At 44.1% G+C, this 23,305-nt stretch overlaps 2 protein-coding genes across 3 annotated transcripts in view; one reads left to right on the top strand and one right to left on the bottom strand.

Moving 5' to 3' along the window:
* The first annotated feature begins 4,759 nt into the window (after positions 1-4,759).
* Positions 4,760-8,191, top strand: LOC311222827 (alpha-N-acetylneuraminate alpha-2,8-sialyltransferase ST8SIA3-like). Its single transcript, XM_084307459.1, has 4 exons — positions 4,760-5,123; positions 5,531-5,653; positions 6,202-6,759; positions 7,092-8,191. The coding sequence occupies exons 1-4, from the start codon at positions 4,966-4,968 to the stop codon at positions 7,372-7,374; spliced, it is 1,122 nt and encodes a 373-aa protein (XP_084163585.1). The 5' UTR covers positions 4,760-4,965; the 3' UTR covers positions 7,375-8,191.
* A 4,956-nt stretch (positions 8,192-13,147) lies between these two features.
* The window catches only part of LOC311248941 (ras-related protein Rab-27B-like), a 28,096-nt gene continuing 17,938 nt past the window's right edge, over positions 13,148-23,305 (bottom strand). For both annotated transcript variants that reach the window (XM_084338185.1, XM_084338186.1), the window contains exon 6: positions 13,148-13,411. In XM_084338185.1, the coding sequence (XP_084194311.1) occupies positions 13,225-13,411 (187 nt within the window). In that variant the 3' untranslated portion in view covers positions 13,148-13,224. The remainder of the gene's footprint in view (positions 13,412-23,305) is intronic.

Raw genomic sequence — 23,305 nt, 5'->3', positions numbered from 1 at the left:
CTGGTAGTATGTTCCTCAATCCAAAGGCCATTACATATGGCCTTTGTCCTGTCATACATGTCCACTGCCATCTCTGATGTGCGATAACCTTTGAGTGTGTCCTGCACTGTGCTTTTAAATAGTACAGATATTGAAGATGTGCACTTTAACGCAGCAGCACCTGGAGCCATCCATACCCATGTCCAGTGTCCTATAATAAGCTTTAATCGAACCTCGGATAGTCCGGTTGGTTTGGGGTGGTGTGAAAGCTCATTCACTCTTGCAAGTGAACCCTGCTGCGGTTCATTTGAGATGTGAATGCAAAGCGGACCAAAGGCAGGAAAAGACCCAAAAATCGAATCTTTTTTTAATGAGAAGACTGAAACATATGTATATAATGAAACACACAATAGTTTTTTTTCGATTGCCTAAGCATGATTTTGAAAACGGGGCCCGGTGTTTCAAAACACACAATTAGCACAACCACACACACAATTATCAGAACACCTCAGATCCTTTGCTAAATTAAACACTTGTCAAAACCATACACTAATTTTGTTACCATATGAAACACACGTTACATAATGACTTAATTCTGTTTGAACCAGTTACACACACTGCTGTGCTTAACCTAAAACACATTTAGCAATTCTACTTCTCAGTGATTAGAGTACTGTAAGTGAAGTACGCAGATAATGTGCAAATATACAATAAATTCACCAAACACTACACAAGACCAATGCTGTAGACTGATGAAAATATAATTTATTTATCTACATATACCCAAATCAATGATGCAGACTGATGAAAAAAATAACATTTTCTCTCCATATAACCAAATCAGTCAACATTTCAACATGGAGAATCACAACAATACATGTCCCAGTTTTCATGCTACTATGTGCATAACACTGTAAGCTCAGCAAATATCAGACAAACATAAAATACTGTATCCAGTACAGGTTAAAATTACAGTAACACAATTTTTTTTTTGAAAAAGTGTAAACAGAAAATACTAGACATTATCTCTTTGCCTAGCTGGATCTGGCAAGATAATTTTTTGTTGTGATTCTCCATGTTGACTGATTTGGGAAAATGGGAGAAAATGTATATTTTCATCAGTCTGCATCATTGGTTGTCTTGTGTAGTGTTTGGTGAATGTATTGTATATTTTCACGTTCTCTGTGTACAGTACTTCACTCTCCTTCCATTTTGGTTGAAGACAGGTGAACTCACCTGCTGCATTTTTATAGTGCTTAAACCTGATTGTGTATCTACAATTAACTGTGTTTTTATTTTGTTATTGGTGTATATGTGTATGTATGTACAGTATATGTATATATATTATATGTATATATATGTGTATATATGTATATTTGTACTCCTGTTGGGGCTTCTTGGACCAGATCAATGTTTTATCTGGCTAAATAAATAAATAAATAAGAAACTGATGATTTGGTCCTGTTAACTTTGAATTTTCTAGGGACTGCCCATATCCCTCTCATGGACCTGGACCTCACTTTGAGAACCTCTAATGATTCTAGTTATTCAGTATTCATCTCTAATTAATCTAAAATTGCGTATTTCTGTGCTTAAAAAAAAAATAAAAAAAAAAGGGGGGGGGGGGTGACCCCCCCCTCCACCCCCCTGGGCTGAAGCCCCCAATGTTTTCTAACCCTAAAAACGCCCCTGCTGTGGTGGCATTAAAACTTTATTTTTCATCGACTCTTAGGCAACAATCATTTGGTGCCAGGGAACTTGAGAACTGTTAGAACTGTTTCACTCTTTAACTACTGAACCCCGTACTCCCACACCCCTCATTCATTTACTAGCATCTCAAATCTTATTTGTTTATGCATACTTTATATTTATTGATAATCCATTTACTTACACCAGGGTAGACTAAGTATGGAGTATTGCGTAGACTTAGTTAGCCATATATATTTGCACAGGGGGTTGGCTCAGGATATAATCTGCATATGATGCCAAGGGGGGGTTGTACCTTATTGTTGTGTTATTATTATTGATTTGAATACCGGTATATATATGCCTCACCTATCGTGCTGATCAGACCCTCACTTATTTTTTTATTCATATTTGATCTTGTTCTTTAACTTTTACTCTTCTCATATACACATATTTTTATTCTCATATATTTGTATTGTCATTTCTATTACCCTGTCTGTAACTCCCCTCCCCTGTGCTGCTCGGACTCCTGAATTTCACCTAAGATAAGATAAGATATTCCTTTATTGATCCCCTTATTTCAAAAGCCGATTACTGATGAGTAACACTACCGTTGAAGTACCCTTAAGCAAGGCACTCAACACCAAACTGCGCCAGCGGAGTTGCTCAGTGTGTCCCAACAGTAGAAAACTGTGATTGTACCAGTGGACAGCTCAGAATTGTATACATAGTTTGTATCAGTGTTTAAGTCAGGAATCATGTCAGTGCTCAATGTTCACAACAACTCCTACTACTTATTCTCATTCTATTCAATATAACTAACTGGACACTTCACTTCCCTCTAATTGTGCCACCCTGCTAACATTGTATGTATTGAGAATGATATGTATAAGGTATACTGACCATATTCACATGAAGGTCACATGCTCAGGTTGGGATTCCTTTCCAAAATGGCCACAATGTGGTGTCCCTGTGTACTATGTGGTCTGGAGTATGTGGTCTTTTATGAACTGGTCTTACCATCTGTGCATGGTTTTCAGGCTGGGCCCCCTCTCAGCCCTTCTTCAGTCTGGGCTAAAGACCAGATCCCATCCATAGGACCTGGATGTGGGTCGTCACCTGTTGGTCCAGCAGCAAAGCCAAAGGCCATAGGTGACCAGGCCTTTGCCAACAAGGGGCCTAGGCTTTGGAATGCTCTACTGTTCAGGAGATCAGATCTGGCAAAACCAGTGTTTTTAGAAACAGGCTTTAAAACCATATCTAATGTTGACTGTCTGTGATCAGTGTTGAATGCTTTCGACAGGTCAAGAAATACACCCAATGCATATTCATTTTGATCTTGTGCTGATATGGTTTTGTCTATACTAGCTGTAGCAGGGCCTTGTAGGAGGAGTACTCTTTCCTGAAACCATACTGATGCTTGTATAGTCTGTTATTCAAACCCAGATGCTGAGAGATTATTTTATACTGTATTATAAGCCTTTCTAGGATTGTTGGAAAAACATGGTGATATTAATATAGGTCTATAATTTGTGAAAAGGCTTTAGATCACACAAACACACTTTACACTTTATATTTATTGATAAAGGATTTGCACTACAACTCGTACACCTACTGTGAATTGTACCTAAATTGCACCTCGTCCCATTTCTGCTTTGCACTATATAGTATTGTATATTAGTACACTGCACAGTATTGTATATTGTATGGTAACTCAGTTTTTTTTACGTCTATTCTGCATCGAACATTGTACATATGTCTAAACTGAACACTGTGACCTCATTTTTTTTACTTCTAATTTTACTATGTTATTTTATTTCATACTTATCTTGTCTTGCACAGTCTCTGGAGCGTAACAGTAAGAAGCATTTTGTATAAAAGTATTCTGTACTTCTGTATGACAACTATTAAAGAAACTTGAAACGTCAGACTTGTAAAGAGGAATGCCCTTTGCTAAGTGCTTGCTATTACCCTCTATGCTAGAGAGCTTTTTCGCAAGAGATACACCAACATTAACCAACAAATCATTACATTTACAGGCAATATTATAGGGATTTGAGGATGATTTTGCGCCATCAGAAAAAGGTTCAACTTTTTCTTTCTGCCAAGCGTGTTTGATGTTGTTTGATGATTCCTTGAATTGTTGAGAATAATGTTTTTTTTTTGCCAATTTCAGAAGACATTGTATCTGTTTTTATATTTTTTTATATTTAAAAAAAATTGTTTGCTATTCACTTGGTTACATTTAGGCCTAATATGTGACACATTGGAAAACATTTGTTAAATACTGCATTCAATGAGTCTAAAAAAGATTTCCATTTTTTTCCATTAACTCTGGTACTGTAGGTTTACTTAAAACTGGATAGCAGTATAGACACTAGGCTATCAGGAAGTTCTCAGTTTCAGATTGTGTTTCAGTCTTGATGAGAGTTATGTTAAATGCACCTGGTGAACAATCATTTCCATTGTTAATAGGATGATACAACAATAATTAGTTTGGCCTTCAACAAGCATTTCAATGAATATTGATTCATTCATAGTCGTGGTGAATAAAAAATTATACACCACCTCCAACTTTGTTTCCTTTATAAGAGTGAACTGAGCTCATTCGTAACAAAATATTATTCTCTGGTGTCTGTGATGGCAAGATATATAGTCTTTGATTTCAATAGCAAGATGAAGATACTCTTTGATTTCAATAGCAAGATCTTTGATTTCAATAGCAAGATAGTAGTTGGTGTCCAGGGTATGGAAAGAATACAGTTCACAATTATGTCCGACAAAACCAGTTTGACCATCGATCAGGGTTGTTGTGAATAACCTTCTGTAGTCTAGTATGTCGCCTATTATTCAGTCTATGCATAGTATGCAACACAAATCTTTGTGAATTAAGACATAGAGATGTGCAACATATTCATATTACTATTGGACAAGCATCCCTTTATGCTGAGAGTTGAATAGCTTGGTTGGGGGGGGGGGGGGGGGGTAGTCTTGCTGGCTATGTGTTGATGCGCACTCCGATTCCATCTCCTTGATTAAACTGGCTGCCGAGAGAGGAATTGCAGTTCAGCGTGAAACCAGGGGCTGGGCAGGGGAGAGATGCACGAAGACGCGGCATCAACATGCAGCTGACTACCATCTCAACCGCAGCGCACAGATCCCTGCCGTCCATTTTATACTATAGAAAAATATGAAATCTGCAACTAGCATATTGATATTTTGTAAACAGCAAATATTCCATCCAAGCAGTGAAGAATATAGCCTACTCATCGCTTAGTAAGGGAATGAAAGCGCTCGAAGATGGTCCGCATCGCAAATGCCCTGGGTTTGGTTATTCTAAGCGTCGCTCTTATAATATTATCTCTGATAAGTTATGTGTCAATACGAAAAGACAGTTTCTTCACCTCTTCAAAATATGACATGGGAGGCCCACGAATTATGTTCCACGCAGGATTTCGGTGAGTATAGGCCTATAGTTACCTGGGATTGTACATGCAGTGCCTTGTTTAAATTGAAGCACTATGGGCTATACATAAACAGAAATGTGCCATATTACGACAGAGGAGTCAGGCCTTATTCTGTACATAAAAAAACAACAATGTAGGCATAATCCATCGTATTTCTTTCATTTGGGCCTACTGTATACAGCTGCATAAGCATACATCTTGACTATAGGCTGCTACAATCTTGAATTTTCTCAAACGTCATTGTTTTCGCGCGCACATTGTGAACATTAATCAAAGACGGAGCTGTCCAGGGTCCTGAAGTGTGTTGGACCAGGGCGCTGTGACTATGTTGCTGTCATTGAGCATGATATTGGTCGATCCATATGATTTATGTAATTGGGATGAATTCTCATTCTTAGGTCTCAGTTTGCCATGAATTTCCTGGACCCATCCTTCATCCCATTAACTAATGCCCTGAATGAGGAGCTTCAAGGGAAACCCTCTAGATGGAAGTTCAACAGGACAGCTTTTTATCAGCAAAGGTAAGTCAATTTTCTTCTACATTTTCTGCTTTGATCCACAATCTGTCCAAATGTTTTTTGGACCGTGAACAGGCTCTAGAACAAGATGTGTCCAACAGAAGCTTGAACCTTTGGTCCTTTGCTCTGCCACTCACTTAGAACAGCACCGGATGTCCAATGTCCATGTAAAAAGATACACCACTTAAAGGTCCAATCCTCAATCAAAAGTGTAAACCAAAAAGTAATTTTTTTTTTTTTTTTTTTTTAATCTCTTGTAATGACTGACAGCATACAATAACTAAACCTGACATATTACTACATTTAATAGCTGTAAAAAGCTTTGTTTATAATAATGTTTGTAAGTGATGCACTAAGAAAAAGAAGGGTATCAAACAAACTCTTCAAGAACATACAGTATGCATACAGCAACATTTTGGATGGTCAAAATGTTCCCCCAAATGTCCCCAGATGACCCTAATCCTTGTAGCCTGGCCAGTCACGTTCAGGATGCGTTTGCTTTTCACTGGGTCTTTAGGTTTGCAGTGTTTCTCATGTGATCTATCTTTCAGGAAGGAGATCTTCAACTACATCGACATCGCCAACAACTTCTCCCTCACCAAGAGCGGCGTTCGCGTCGGCCAGCTGATGCACTTTGACTATTCCAGCCACAAGTACGTCTTTTCCATCAGCAACAACTTCAAGTCCCTGCTCCCGGACCGGTCGCCTATCGCCAACAGGCACTACAACGTGTGTGCCGTCGTGGGGAACAGTGGCATCCTGACGGGCAGCCATTGTGGCTCCGAAATCGACCAGGCCGACTTCGTCTTCCGCTGCAACTTCGCCCCCACCGAGGTCTACCAGAAGGACGTGGGGAGGAAGACCAACATGACCACCTTTAACCCCAGTATCCTGGAGAGGTACTACAACAACCTGCTGACCATACAGGACAGAAACAACTTCTTCCTCAACCTGAAGAAGCTGGAGGGAGCCATCCTCTGGATACCGGCGTTCTTCCTTCACACCTCGGCCACAGTGACCAGAACTCTGGTGGACTTCTTTGTGGAGCACAAGGGCCAGCTAAAGATTGAACTGGCCTGGCCTGGCAACATCATGCATGATGTCAACAAGTAAGTATACAGTTAGTCAACAATGACACACACAGTGTCATAGATGCAAAGCACTCTCACATTGATTGAACTGATTTGACACAAAGTGTCATGCCTGTGAGCTGCCAATAGGGGTGGCTGAGTGTGAGTGACTGAATTAAGCCTACTTACACTGCCAGTCATAGAGGTGCTTTGCATCTTAAAAAAGGCTGAAGTTGCCATTCAATTGATCAATCACAGAATATTACACATAGTGCCTTTTATATTTCACTGCAAGTGAAAATGCGTCTTTATTCACAGCTTTCACATAGGGGTCAGGTTCCGAATTGTACTTATTGTCCGTTCTCCCGCAGATACTGGAAGACTAAGAACCTGTCTCCCAAGCGGCTCAGCACGGGCATCCTGATGTACACCCTGGCCTCCGCCATGTGTGAGGAGATCCACCTCTATGGCTTCTGGCCGTTCGGCTGGGACCCCAACACGGGCAAAGACCTACCCTACCACTACTACGACAAGAAAGGGACCAAGTTCACCACCAAGTGGCAGGAGACCCACCAGCTGCCCAGTGAGTTCAAGCTGCTCTACAAGATGCACGGGGAGGGCATGACCAGGCTCAGTCTGTCACACTGCGCTTAGACATTCCAAGGGCGGCAGGCGTCAAGGCCAAGAGTTAAAAGGTGGCTCTATGGAGACTGTGACCTAGAAACGTCAACTCAAACTTATTATTATTTTTTCTCCTGACGCACACTTCATGCACGACAAACATCGACACATCTTATGACACCCTCATCCTAGAAGGGCACATTCAGGTTCACCACAACACCGCCTCTCGTGCCAGTCACGCCATCATTAACACTAAGACGATAGTGGTTGGTTGGGGGATACTGGGGGTCGTGACTTATTGACTTATCACATCTGTGTTGTAACTCCTTCTGTGATTCTGAGTTGAATACTACATGTTAAGACACACACCGTTCACTCTTTTCCCATTACTCTCTATTGCATGGCTACTGGTAGTGGCTTAACAGCTTGAATTGAGCAATCATCATCTATGTCAGCTAGAATCCACAAGTGACTCAGTTGAGGGAAACATAAAATGATCACACCTTCCCAACGATTTTGATAGAGACAGCTCCGTATTGAACGAGGCATAATGCCCCACTAAAGCCTTTTGGACAAAGGGAATTCTGATTCTGTAATTTAAGTAATCACTGCCTAATCTCAGGGAAGGAGTTAGATCAGTGTTTTTTTTTTCTTCTTCTAATCAGATTCCAATGACTCAGCAGCCCTTTTTACCCTCAGAGGGAGCAGACATTTGGGACTGCATGCTCTGGAAGTTAATATAAGAATATGTTTACAATAGCCCATAAGTGCACGTCTTTAATTGTCCTGAGACAATATGACTGTATAGACTACAATTCTGTGGAGATCTTCAGATTTTGGAACGAAGAGTCAACATTCCAACACTAAGCCATAGGACTAGTAGGGGGGGGGGGGGGGGGGGGGGTACAATGGCAGTACAGAGGGTTCTAAAATCTTTTAATTGTGACATAAATATGTAAACAATGTGATCTTGTTTTCCACCAGTTTTCATGTTTTTTTATTGAATTACAACAAATGGAATAATACAACCAAATATGTCAATACAACCCAAGTTATCGTACAGCTTTGGGTGACAAAAGGGAAACGTTATCAATTTATCACATAACCAAATTTACTTCCAATAGACATAAGCCCTGTTTGGTGACGTATTGCATCTTGTTTAAAGAGCATGAAACACTATTTGAATGACATTGCATGCAAGAGGCACTAACCAATGTTTAAGGCTAGTTTTGTATGACCTTCTACACCCGTGCGTAAAGCACAAGGGGGTATTGTAATCACTTGTGTCTGTCTGTCTGTCTGTCTGTAACCGTGATAACTCTCCGTTTTCTTATACGATTTGGCTCAAACTTGGTGGCTAGGTTTATCAGTCAGCCAAGGAGCTGCATTAAGATATTTTTCTTCAAATCACTCTAAGATTGACAACGCAGATAGAGATAAAGGTTTTAGCCACTGGTCTATGGTAACTAAGCACCAAGATGGCGACTGAGGGAAGCCACTGTACAAGAGTGAGGGTTGACACAAGGTCTACTCGGAATACACCCGATCAATATTATAACGAGTCTCCTCAGTCTCCTTGGTATTCTCCTTCCTGCTCATGACTGGAGGGCGGGTTCACACAGTGACACGGGTGTAGCATCTCTCTGAGTGCCATTGTAGTCGAAGATTATGTTTTGAGGTAAAAAAAAAAAAACGTAAGTTCTTTGTTATCATTTATATTCGGGGTGGGGGTGGGGTATTTTCCTTAGAATATTGCCGCCCGACTTTATACGAGATATTCTTCCGAGGCGAAAATTCAGGGGACCAAAACTATTCCTCATTTTATCTTTCTGACAAATAAAGAAGTAACTTTATTTTTATATCTGTAGAGTATCTTGACTCCTCTCTCAATATGAGATTCCATGAAAAAAAAACGGAACAGAAAAACAGGGTCATGTCGAGCTGAAGTGGATTGGATTGGTGGTCAGGAGACGACTGGGCACAAATACCGACAGCCACATGATCGCCTCATGACTTGCAGCACGTGCTCACATTAAAAAAATCAAGCTTAGACGGGGCGGGGGGGGGGGGGGGGGGTGATTGGAAATTAACTCGCACAACGCGGGGGTCATTCCAATGAAGGTTGGCCGAGTAGTAGTGCGCCAGTGTTGGGTTGCCTTTATAGCTTTATCACGGTAGACATAGACGTATCCTTCATTTGTCATATTCTCTTTCTTTTCATGTTTTTCTTTTTTTGTGTGTGATCTTTTCCCCCCTCCTTTTTCCTCAGTTTTTCTCCCATCCCAATGTTAGTCGTTATGCCAATTCCCAATCCCCTTCCTGGTCGCTGCGCACCTACCCCCCCTACGGTCGGTCTGGGAGAGTGGAGACTATCACATGCTTCCTCAGACACATGTGTAGCCAATCAACCGCTTCTTTTCACCTGGCAGCGCGGACTCTCACTGAGCGGGTGTAACGTGTGGAAGGATCACACTACCCCCCTTAGATCCTTTCCTCGCTGAGCAGGCGCCCCGACCGAACTGTAGGAGTCGCTGTTTAAAACGACCAGGACCCACCCACCAGCTTTCCCACCCCTAACACTGCCAATTGTGTTAGTATGAACGACCAGCCAAGCCGGTAGCAATGCAGAGAGCTGGGCTCGAACCCAGCATCTCCTGCACTAGTGGCGGGCGCCTTGCCCACTGCGCCACTTAGCCGCCCTCTTTTCATGTTTTTAATCATTTAACCTTAAGTCATACAGTAAATGTGTAGACTGGAGAGTGAATTTGAGTATTAGCATTTATAGAATGTTTTGTAAGTACCAAAGAGCACCTGTTGAAAGGAAAATGTGCTACAAGATCTGAATGTGCGGTGAGATGTACGACATAATGTACGTAGGGTAACCAATATATTAATTGTACAGGAATTGGAATTTGATTGTTATTTGCTTTTAAGTTATATAATGATATCAAACTATGTTGTGGCACAAAAGGGAATCACTATGTTGCTTTTTAAATGACCTAATTCAAGGTTTCTGTTGTGGAATCATACTGACAAGAGACTCCATGTTTCTCCTATGAACACTTGGATGTTTTTGTTCCCACACAGACACTAGCACTCACATGAACATTGCTCCCCCAACACAAATTATTTATTTTCTCTTCATATTCAGTGATTGGTGGTGTGCGTGATAAAGAATGGTACCAATAGAATCTGATCCTGTTGGAACTATAGTTCTGTTTCAGTAAAAACAGTAGAGTTTCTGTACATGATTCTTTAAATTGACGTCAAACATTATTCAAACAGACTAATTTCTTTTCAAATTGCAGCCAACATTAACCGACAGCATTTACTCAAAGGAGCTTTTAACACTCTATACTTTTTTCAATGTGCATGACTGTTCTGTTCCATAATTCATTGTAAAGCTTAGCAGCAAATATACAGTACATGCCATATATACAAATCATAAGTCAAGTAAAGGGACTTGCTATTTTGGTTGTTGTAACAAAAAGTTATCATTCATATAATAAGAAATGTAACCATGACATCAATGTTTCTGGATTATATTCCATGATATATAAGTATGTGCCTACATATTCCTTCCATCAATGCCTCAATGTGTCAAAATAAAAACAGTATTTTTCTCTGATGTGACTTTTTTTCAAACAATCATTTACTTTCTTCAATATCACAACCAACTGCTGTCATATTACAAACATTGTTTCCTTAACATGATGCACCAGATGGTTTGTTACACATAACCATCTGAGAAGTTGTTGTTGTTGGAAAAGGGCAGGCACTTTAAAAAAATGCTTGGCAGGTGATTGGATGAACCATCTGTCTATCATGGGCTAACTTGAGTTGAAGACGGCCAATTGGCCTGTAGATTGCACTGTGGTTAGAGGGAGCAGAAGTAGTGGAACATTTGGTGGAAATCATGAAATTTTATTTGGAATTTGTCTTTTGGGTTTTGTGAAGGATAAAGCAGAGGAGTTGCCCAAGTATTTTGGATAATGCTCAAGTTCTGTTTTGAGGATTGCCCATTTAGCAAAAGGTAAGTAATTTAACATTAGAAGCTAGTATTTATTTAGCATTATTAATGAGTTTTATAAAATGGCTTGGCCATACTATGCTTGTTGTGGTGAAGCCTGCTGTGAGAGCGGCAAGCAGCAAAAGGTTCCACTACTAGTTTTGCAGATAGTAAGTTCAAAATAGGCAAATAATGTTGTGATACTAAAGAAATACCTTGCATGCATAATTGGAAAACAGTATATTATACAGTATAGTATTTCATAACATTCAAGCCAAGGTGGAGATCACATGTTTTTTTTGTCCACATATATAATCTCCCATTTACCAATTCTTTAAATCTTTTTTATTAAGTTGTAGTATAGTGACATGAATAAAATCGTGCTTTGTATGAGGGATATGTGTTGCCACATTAGATTGAGAAACCGTTTTATACTCTTCATACACTAAGTAAAGACCACATAAATCTGTGGTGTTGCTCCAGTATTTGAGACCAGGATGTGGTGAAGAGGTTCAATAATCATTCATTGGATATTCAGTGAAATTTGTTTACAATGTTTAGTGCGCTTGGCAAAGTGCAGTGTGAAAGCTAACCAAATAAGATAACCAAATAAGATGCTGACAATGTCGGGTCTAGTTTCCATATCGCCCAGCCCTACACCTGTCTATTTCTATAGTTATTATTTACATGATAAAAAAAAAAGGATTATATTGTAGTGGACATTCATTAGAACATCGGAAAATGATGTAACATGAAACAAGTTGTGAATAAATAGCATTACAGTGGAGCATATATCAACACAGAGATACATACAGTATAAACAATATTCCTTGTGAGGATACCCATTCTGTAATACTAAAATCAGACAGCTTTCATAAGCTCTACTCTATGATATCTGGATCATACCTTGGTCAAAGTTAATATCTCTAATACTTTCAGTATCTGTTTTTGTTTGAGCTTGCATGCCAGGATATAACCAAAGCAGTGCTATACTGGTAATTACCCTATTTCGCTATTCCTTTGCTATGTCAACAGAATGTCGCATGGAGGGAGGTTAGCTCGTTAAAATGAAATGAGATTTAGCTATTTTAAGCTATCGCAATGGCTGTTTGGTACAGTACATTCATTAGATGTGGTGTTGTTCATCTATATGATTTTACAATCACTGCAATAGAGATTAAGAAAGATTGTCATACTCGCAATTATTATTTGAATATTATGCTCTTGTTTTCAGCGGGAACCAGTGGCACTTGCCCCCCTCTCACGTGACGGCAACACTCCCACCGTTTACTTAGTAACATCATAGTGGAATTAGGACCATTGGGGAGGTGCGCATAGCTCCGAGGAGGAGAGATGGGTATAACCCCACCGTCTGATACATGGAGGCCCATGGGTGGGTGTGCTCTAAATACCTAGAGAAGGAGGCGGGCAATACTTAGTAGTATACGCCTCCTATACACATGACTATACTACTGTACTGTAACAAAAAGGAAATCGACCAAAAATACAAACCACACACACCCTTCTCGCGGCCTCGGAAGACATAACCCTTTCACTACCACACTACAGAAGGTTAACCCTTTCACTACCACACTACAGATGGGCTAACCGTCTGTAGTGTGGTAGTGAAAGGGTTAACCTTCTGTAGTGTGGTAGTGAAAGGGTTAAACAAACGGTACCAGACTCTCGAGATAAAACTTGACACCAGGTTAAAATGTGTGTGTGTGTGTGTGTGTGTGTGTGTGTGTGTGTGTGTGTGTGTGTGTGTGTGTGTGAGGGGTGTGTGTGTGTGTGTGTGTGAGGGGGGTGTGTGTGTGTGTGTGTGTGTGTGTGTGTGAGGGGGGTGTGTGTGTGTGGTCTAACATGTTTACACATCAGCAGAAACATCTCCGTGAAGCCGGGGCCTCCTCCGCCTCGTGGCTGACCACCACGCTGCTGGTGGGCTCGGAGCCGGGCACGCCGTCCGAACTCTCCATGCGCTTCATCACCAGGTCCAGCAGGGTGATCACCGCCTTCTCCACGTCGTGACCCGTAGCAGCACTCGTCTCAAAGTAGGGGATCCTGCGGAGAGGCAAAAGAGGAGTTGTTTGGTTACAATACATTTTCTTAACTTGAATCCTATCATTGTGAGGGCGACGTGTGACAATGGGACATAAAGATTGGCCCGCTGAGAACCAGCCCCACTGAGAACCGGCCCACTGAGAACCAGCCCCACTGAGAACCGGCCCACTGAGAACCAGCCCCACTGAGAACCGGCCCACTGAGAACCAGCCCACTGAGAACCGGCCCACTGAGAACCAGCCCACTGAGAACCAGCCCACTGAGAACTGGCCCCACTGAGAACCGGCCCACTGAGAACCGGCCCGCTGAGAACCAGCCCCACTGAGAACCGGCCCGCTGAGAACCAGCCCCACTGAGAACCGGCCCGCTGAGAACCGGCCCGCTGAGAACCGGCCCGCTGAGAACCGGCCCGCTGAGAACCAGCCCGCTGAGAACCAGCCCGCTGAGAACCAGCACGCTGAGAACCAGCACGCTGAGAACCGGCCGGCTGAGAAACGGCCGGCTGAGAACCAGCCCACTGAGAACCAGCCCACTGAGAACCAGCCCACTGAGAACCAGCACGCTGAGAACCAGCCCACTGAGAACCAGCCCACTGAGAAACGGCCGGCTGAGAACCAGCCCACTGAGAACCAGCCCGCTGAGAACCAGCCCCACTGAGAACCAGCCCACTGAGAACCGGCCCACTGAGAACCAGCCCGCTGAGAACCAGCCCCACTGAGAACCAGCCCACTGAGAACCGGCCCACTGAGAACCAGCCCAATGAGAACCGGCCGGCTGAGAACCAGCCCCACTGAGAACCAGCCCACTGAGAACCGGCCGGCTGAGAACCAGCCCCACTGAGAACCAGCCCCACTGAGAACCAGCCCACTGAGAACCAGCCCGCTAGTGAACTGCAGATGAATGCTGTATGTGTATGACTGCTGTATGTGTATGACTGCTGTATGTGTATGACTGCTGTATGTGTATGACTGCTGTATGACCGTTGTATAACTACTGTATGTGTATAACTACTGTATGAGTGCTGTATGTGTATGACTGCTGTATGACTACTGTATGTGTATGACTGCTGTATGACTGCTGTATGTGTATGACTACTGTATGTGTATGAATGCTATATGTGTATAACTACTGTATGACAACTGTATGTGTATAACTACTGTATGACAACTGTATGTGTATAACTACTGTACTACTGTATGACAACTGTATGTGTATAACTACTGTATGACAACTGTATGTGTATAACTACTGTATGACAACTGTATGTGTATAACTACTGTATGACAACTGTATGTGTATAACTACTGCATGACTGCTGTATGTGTATGACTGCTGTATGTGTATGACTGCTGTATGTGTATAACTACTGTATGACTGCTGTATGTGTATGACTGCTGTATGTGTATAACTACTGCATGACTGCTGTATGTGTATGACTGCTGTATGTGTATGACTGCTGTATCATGACTATACTGTATGACTGCTGTATGTGTATGACTGCTGTATGACTGCTGTATGACTATACTGTATGACTGCTGTATGTGTATGACTGCTGTATGACTGTACTGTATGACTATACTGTATGACTGTACTGTATGACTGCTGTATGACTATACTGTATGACTGCGGTATGTCTGTTGAGGGGGATCTGTGACTCTGGAAGAAAGGAGGTGCAGCAGCGGCTCACTGTCACCATCTTCTGGCAAAGGAGGCAAAGTAGAAAAAAAGCCAAACTGTTTGCAACTAGGTCATTAGTACAGTGTGCACTAAGCAGAGTGCAGTATGTGCAGGTCACAGGCCAGTCTTTCCCAAACGTGGGGCCTGGAAACAATGTGGTGTCGTCTCATAAGCAAAATGGGATCCCAGAAATGCTTGAGGGACCTTAAGCACTTGAGGGAGTCAGATGGAGTCAGATGGGGTCGTTGCCGACACTCTGCTGTGGTGTTGCATGTCTCGGCGTAGGCCAAGGAGCTTGCAGAGCCTAACACGCACCTCTCCCAGAATGTAACTGCACATAGGCTGATGCAGCGCCACAAGCACTGTGATTGGCCCACTTGCCTTGAGCCGCGCAGTTCCACATTTACCTTGCGCTTGTGTGGAGGAGGGATTAGCAAAAAGGTTGCATGAAACTATAAGCGCTTGTTAATCTTAAATTGGTGCTTAAAGCAAGTAAAACAAAGTTCATGCTGTTAACTAGGGACAGAAATATTGAGTTTAGTGGTTTGCATAATTATATCCGCTGTGAGTGGTTCTAGCATTGAGAGTCATTGATTATAAATTAGGGGTGTAAAGTACTTGAGTAATTGTACTTTGTTACAATACTTAATGACATTTCAGAGAAGAAAAAACGTACTTTTTACTCCTTACATTTAAAATGCAGACCTACAAAGTACAAAGTACAAATCTCACAGGTCCAACCATTTTAATTAGTATATTTTAATTGTTTATCTGGTTGAACTAACGCTAACGTTATTAATCCTGCGACCGCAGGTAAACAGCCAATCAAATCCCCATCAATGGAAAATGAACCCGCCCATACCCATGCTGATTGGTCCTTGTGCAACACTAGAAAGCGGGGATCTTTGATTAAACACCTGCTATCAGAAGAATAGACAGTCAGATCCGCATTATGCTGTGGTTAATATTGTGATATTATTCAGGGTACTCCAGTATTCTGCCTTTAATATTGTGATATTATTCAGGGTACTCTAGTATTCTGCCTTTAATATTGTGATATTATTCAGGATAATCCAGTATGCTGTGGTTAATATTGTGATATTATTCAGGATACACCATTCTGTTTTTAATATTGTGATATTATTCATGCTGTGATGTGAATGCCGTCCATGTTAGTTTACCTTCAATGGAGAAGTGCATTAAATAATTTTAATGCAAAAAAAAGTGTCCTCTGTTCTTTCATTTCAGCATTGTCTATCACAGAACACATTCCATTGTGGGCAGAGTGTATGCTTGGTTTCATTCCAGCCTTGCCTAAACACCAGATGATGATTTCACTAATTGGCTCACCTCTTCAACTAACTCACCTGGTGCAATGTATAGTTAAAATGAAAACTTGGCTCATGATGGAATGAGTTTGAGACCCCTGGTCTATCCCTTTCAAAAAAAAATTTACTTTTACTTTTTAGTACTTTTAAAAGTAGGACTTTTTTTTTCTTTTACTCAAGTGTGTTTTTAGCCAGATACTTTGACTTTTACTTGAGTCAGATTTTGAGACGGTACCCATACTTTCACTTAAGTATAATTTCTGGGTACTTTTTACACCCCATATCTTGGCTTCTGGCTCAATGAGAAATTTACGTTTAAATACCATATAGACAACCTGGCCAGCAAGCTCCAACAGAAATAGTCTTCTTGGACAGAAACAGAACCAGCTTTCCTTTGATTAGGAGGAAGAGGATTGTTGAAGTCGTTTTCTTATCAGTTTTGGACCGTGGTGATGTAATTTTTTAGACATGCTGCTGCTTCCACTCTTAAACCACTTGGCTTTGTCCATCACTCTGCCCTCAGATTCATTACTAGTGACAGCTATGACACTCACCACTGTCTCCTGTATGATAAGGTTGGTTGGTCTTAATAATCATTGGTATTTGTTTATATACAAAGCCCTTGTTGGTAGCTACCCCCTTACATCACAATGTTGCTGGATTGGAACTTTGGATCGTATATCTGACTTGCTCAAATGACTGGCTTGTGCTTAAGGTTCCTGTTGTGAAGGATCAGATTAAACCGAATATATATATTTATTGATATATATATATTTAATTGTATTTGTATATCGTTTGATATCCCCTGTATATTCCTTGTACAATATGCATTGAATATCCCTTTAGTCTACTAAACAGCCCATAATAGTTTCATTCTACCATTGGACGAGAACCTGGCGCCAGGTTGCCATACCCCTAGGTCCAAGTTCAATCGTGCCGCCCAACATGTCGTGGCAAGCCCCGGTTCCGCGCAGGAATATGTCGGGCGAAATACGAATGGTACTATTTGTTCATAGCGCATATATATATGGCGCAAGTAAAGTAGAACTTTCTTTTAGTCCAGTTCTTTACCCTCCAACAGAGTGACAGACGCGAAGCCTCCCCACGACGCACGTGTGGTGTAGTAAGGCCTACTTGGCCCCAGAATAGGCATTGAGATATCGTGTAGATTAATAGTTGAATAGTCATAGTTTGGCACTATACCGTCGAGTTGGACGTATTCTATTAAGCTAATAATAGTCTATTTATGTATGGTGCATCGTTCGGTTAGAGTTCTAAAGTTATCAGTACCCCCATCGTTCCTGACGTTATCTGGACGCTTAACCAGGCTGGGCAGACCCCTAGTGGTGCTTGCATCCGAGGAGCTCCGGGCCAGGGCGACTGGACCTGTATATTGGATTACTCTACCTGGACGACGGCGAGCCTCCCACGGCTTGGATTATGCTTTGGGTGCTTTGATTATTCCATGGATAAAGGCCAACACTGCGGAGTGTTGGAACTACCCCCCGGAGAGGACTCCAGGTGAGACGGCGCTCTACACCAGTGAGGTCGCCTCACGTCTCTCCGTTGTGGACCGGCAGCTACCGTCCACAGAGGGTCCAGCTGTATTCGTCTGCGGACCGAGGTTCTGTGGGCACCGTGTTCAAGACTTTGAATTCTCCCAAGACACCGTCGGCCAGATGGGATACCGCCAGCGGCTTCTCTAACCCCCCCCTCCTACTGTCTTACAACCAGCGGGACCCCCCCCCCCCTTAGTGTATCCAGCTATAATCATTTAAGTACCATCGCTATCGTTTCCTAAATATTCCAGGTTGTATACTTACTCCCTGCGTAACCAGAGATTGGACATTCAATGTTGATTTACCTACGAATACTCATTTGCCATAAAAGTGCATATTTCAAATCATAAATGTAATTAAGTGAATGTTGTATATACCTTTTGCTATATTAAACCTTCGATTTGGTACATTTGTGTGGATTCGTTTCATCAGGTGGGAAAGTGTTCATCATACTTATATCATGTACTGGATGGCCAGAAGTTAAAGTACAAGAGGTAGTGGTATTAAATACCATATCTAACAATACAGTCAGGGAATTGTACCCCTCAGTTACAATTGGTCCTTCGAGCCGGAGGGTAACTAGTGTAATATTAATATAGTGTTATTAATATTGAAATGGCCTATGATGAACACTCCACGAAACGATCCTCCTAACCTAGAACGCCCGCGGCGCAGACGACAGACACCTCAGTACTTAGAGGCTTACACTGTCAGTCAACTACCCAGCCTTCGACAAACGGTAAACGCGGTAAAAGTAGAAAGTAAAATTATGTCTGACCTTAACGACCAGGTTTCCCCGACCACAGAGGCCCTAGTAGGTCCTAATGTAACTGACCAAGCTCACAGTGGGGACCAGGAGGGAGCGGACATGCCTTTACCCCCCGCCACTACCCAAGAAGTAGTCCCCGACCAGCCCCGGGAGGAAGACGACCCTACAGAGAGAGAACTCTGCACGGAAGAAGAGGAGGAGAGCGCCGAGGAAATAGAGCTCCAGGACTCCCCAACGAGTACCCCCAGGAGCGGCTCACGCAGGAGCGGCTCACCTCCACAACCGCCTTCCCCCAGCGAAGCGGAGAGGATGCTACAACAGGCGTTCCTCGTCAGCCTGACAGCCTCTACCGAACGCGATCGACTTCAGGGTGAACGCGACCGTCTCCAAGCACAACAACGGAGCGAAGAAGAGCGCACTCGCCTAGAGATGAGACGCCTTCAGACAGAAGAGAATATGGCAAGAGACCGGGCCGACGCCCAGCGCGCCGCTGCCGGTGCCCAAAGAGAAGCAGATCTCACCAAGCGCGAAGTCGAGCGCGACAAGTTACAAGCGCAGCTAATGGAGCAGCTGATCCGCAAGGCAACACCCTCCCCCTCCGCCAGGGGTTCAAGGAACTCGTCGAGACAACAGTCAAGGGCAGCGTCTCCTCAACGAGCAAGCGACCCTGAACTTGACCAACAGACCGAGCCTATACCCCCCGCAGACCCCCTTCACAGACCGGTCCAAGCGAGACCCAGCTACAAGGAAGGAGCGGCATACACTGCGGAGAAGCTAAATAAACGATTACAGGATCTGGAAGATCTGATAGAGGAAGAAGAGGGAGAGGAGGAGAACCAAGCCCGACGACAGCACAGTACTCCACCGGACCAGGAGGTCCCATACAGTCCAGGCTATACCCCCGCGGCGCTGCGCTACAGACCCCCGACTCTATTCACGGGTGAGCACGACGCACGACCAGCCCCGAGGAACAGCACCTGGACCAGCGGGCCATGGTACCCTGTCAGTACCAGCCCACAGCGAGGCGCAAGAGGGGACTCGCCCAGGAGGTCTCTCCCCCAACGCTCGCCGATGTATCAGCCATCCACGGCGTCATACATTGCCACGCCGTCATTTCCAGACTTCGCCTATGAGAGTCGAGCACAGTACACGGAGCTCCGGATGTGCTTAGAGACAATGATGGTGGATGTCGCTGATGAACGCCACAAGTATGCAATATTACTGAAGCACCTGAAAGTACCGCGAGCGCACAATATAGTGCTAGCCTATGCCACCTCTTCGACACCATACACAGCGGCCCTAGCGGCGCTGGACCAGAGATATGGACGTATATGGGATTACGTAATCCAAGAGATAAGGCATATTGATCGCCTACCCCCAGCCACAGACAATCGCTCACTAGACGACCTGTCAATCAAAGTGCAGTCCCTGGTAGGGATGCTGGGAGCGCAACGGGAGAAGGGCATGCATGAGCTATACGCCAACTCTAACGTCGAGAGGATTTTGGAGAAGCTGCCACCCGCAAGACAGGAGCGCTTTAGGCGGCAGAGAGATTACCGGGATCCCAACGGCCCCGAGCCATCCCTCCTTGATCTAGCCGACTTCCTGGCGAGAGAAGTCAGCAGCTTACGACTAGATACATTCGGGCGGAGCACGCCAAGCTCCAGAGAGGGACCCAGGAGAATAAATGATGGAAGAAGATCGGTGACTGTCATGCACCAATCAGAGTCAGTACCGAGCAGTAAGAGTCACAGCACCCCCTCAAGTTCAAGTTCTTTAATAGTTGTCATACAGAAGTACAGAATACTTTCATACAAAATGCTTCTTACTGTTACGCTCCAGAGACTGTGCTAGACAAGATAGTATCAAATAACATAATAACATAATATAGCATGAATTTAGAAGAAGAAAATGAGGTCACAGTGTTCGGTATAGACATATGTACAATGTTCTGAGTTACCATATAATATACAATACACAATACTATGCAGTGTACTAATGTACAGTACTATCTAGTGCAAAGCAGAAATGGGATGAGGTACAATTTTAGGTACAATTTACAGTAAGGTGTACGAGTTGTAGTGCAATCCTTCATCCATAAATATAAAGTGTGGGGAGTGGGTGCTACAGTGTGTTTGTTTAAAGTGGGTGTGTGCTATAAGTGTGTGGAGTGGGTGCTACAGTGTGTTTGTTTAAAGTGAGTGTGTGCGTGTGGATGTGTGTGCTATGTGCGTTTGGTGGTTGTTGTTGTGTAGTGTTCATTCATTGTTCGTTTAGCAGCCTGATGGCCTGGGGATAGAAGCTTCTTCTGAGTCTTTCTGTGCTCGCCTTGAGACTCCTGTATCGCTTGCCTGACCGCAGCAGTTCAAAGAGGCAGTTGTTCGGGTGACTGGAGTCTTTAATGATTCTCTTAGCCTTGCCCTTGCAACGCTTGTAGTAAATGTTCTGGAGGGTGGGGAGCCCCCCTCCAATTGTGCGTTCGGCTGAACGTGTCACTCTTTGTAGTCTGCTTTGGTCTTGTGCAGTGCTATTCCCAAACCAGGAGGTGATGTTGCCGGTCAAGATGCTCTCTATTGTACATGAGTAGAAGTTCTTAAGGATCTTCTGGCTGACTTGGAACTTCCTTAGGCGCCTGAGGAAGTAGAGGCGTTGTCGTGCCTTCTTCACAACACTGTTAATGTGTGTGGTCCATGTCAAGTCCTCGGATATGTAGGCTCCGAGGTACTTAAAGCTGTTGACTCTCTCAACCGGTGCCCCGTCGATGCTGAGGGGGCTGTAGTCCTTGACCCCCGACCTCCTGAAGTCCACAATCATCTCCTTTGTTTTGCTGACGTTCAGGGAGAGGCTGTTTTCCTGGCACCATCCCGCCAGGACCTTGACCTCTTCCAGGTAGGCCCTCTCGTCGTTGGCAGAGATCAGGCCCACCACCACTGTGTCGTCAGCAAATTTGACGACACTTCTCGAGAAAAGAGAAGTGGAAGATAGCGTGTCCCTACTGTGAGAAAGAACACTGGCTGTCACAATGTGACCTATTCACAAAGATGAATGCAGAAGAAGTGAGTCAATGGATAAAGTCCAACCGGCGCTGTTATCGATGTGCGCGGCCCCACATGGCAGCCGAATGCCGCCTAAAGAAAAGGTGCAGCCGGAGCCCATCTAGATATACTACACGAAAGTAACGGAAGACGGCCCCCACCTGCACCACGGAGCGGCACCAAGGCAAGTGTCATGTACATTGACCCCGCCAGCAGCAGCGGCGCCCAAGTGCTCTTAAAGGTAGTCCGTGTGACATTGAGCTACCAAGATAAAGTCATGGACACCTACGCCGTCCTTGACGACGGGTCAGAGAAGACCCTTCTGCTCGCGTCCGCTGCGGCCCAGCTGGGACTGCGGGGGAGCAAGAACGAAATGACGATTCGGACAATAAGAAGGGATTTAAAGACGATAAAGGGCGAGAATGTCTCCTTCACTATCGCAGCAAACGGGCAGCCAGAGCGACGGTACAAGATTACAAATGCTTTCACCAGCCAAGAAATAGGACTATCGCAGTACACCTACCCTGTCACCAAGTTGATGGATAAATATGTGCACCTGCGCCAATTACCTATCCCGCTCATAGACGGCGCTACTCCGACCCTGCTGATAGGCTCCGACCATGCAGAACTCATAGTCCCGATTGACCGGGTCCATACAGGCCCCCGAGGCTGTCCTGCAGCAGTCGAGACCCGCCTAGGGTGGACCCTACAAGGCCCCCTCGCTAAATCTCTCAACCGAACAGCAGCCACTAGCTGCCTCCACTCCAGAACGACAGAAGAAGACACCACTCTCCTGCAGCATGTCGAGAGGCTATGGACCCTAGAGACAATGCCCTTTAAGAACGAAAAGAAAGATATTCGCTCTAAAGAAGACATTTACGCCATCAACCTACTCGAGCAGGGGACAAAGAGAGTCACAGTCGGCGGAGTGATGAGATACGCAACTCCACTCCTGAGGCGAGAGGGAATGCCCACCTTTCACGCAAAGAAAGACGCCACGGAGCGCTATCTATTGAACACGGAGCGGCGCCTAGCCAAAGACCCCGCTCAAGAGAGTGTGTACCGCGCTGAGATTGAGAAGCTAATCACAGCGGGACACGTAACAAAGATTGACATTAAAGAGGCCGATCAGACGACCGAATCATGGTACATGCCGCATCACAAGGTCCATCACAACGGCAAGGATCGCATTGTGTTTAACTGCAGCTACCAGATCGGATCCCAAAATCTGAATAAAGAGCTCTTGCCCGGCCCCACACTCGGCCCCTCCCTACTAGGCGTGTTACTGCGCTTCCGCCAGGACAAGGTGGCTATCAGCGGGGATATCAAAGGGATGTTCTTGCAGGTGAGACTAGTAGAGGAGGACAAGCCTCTGCTGCGGTTCCTATGGAGAGAGAGGACCGGAGATGAGAACCCAGCCATCTACCAGTGGGAAGTACTCCCCTTCGGAACCACATGCAGCCCGTGCTGTGCTACATTTGCACTACAGAAACATGTCACAGAGGACCCAGCAGCAGATGAAGAGG

The sequence above is a fragment of the Notolepis coatsorum genome, assembly GCF_963971535.1.
Source record: "Notolepis coatsorum genome assembly, chromosome: 2".
Classification (NCBI taxonomy): Eukaryota; Metazoa; Chordata; class Actinopteri; order Aulopiformes; family Paralepididae; genus Notolepis; species Notolepis coatsorum.
Note: the sequence above shows the minus strand (reverse complement) of the source record. Positions and strands in the feature narration are given on the sequence as shown.

Bases quoted from the DNA above. Each gene is read 5' to 3' on its own strand.
- LOC311222827 (XM_084307459.1), top strand. From the start codon at position 4,966: ATGGTCCGCATCGCAAATGCCCTGGGTTTGGTTATTCTAAGCGTCGCT. The intron at 5,124-5,530 runs GTGAGTATAGGC...TCTCATTCTTAG, and splicing joins ATGTTCCACGCAGGATTTCG to GTCTCAGTTTGCCATGAATT. The intron at 6,760-7,091 runs GTAAGTATACAG...GTTCTCCCGCAG, and splicing joins ATCATGCATGATGTCAACAA to ATACTGGAAGACTAAGAACC.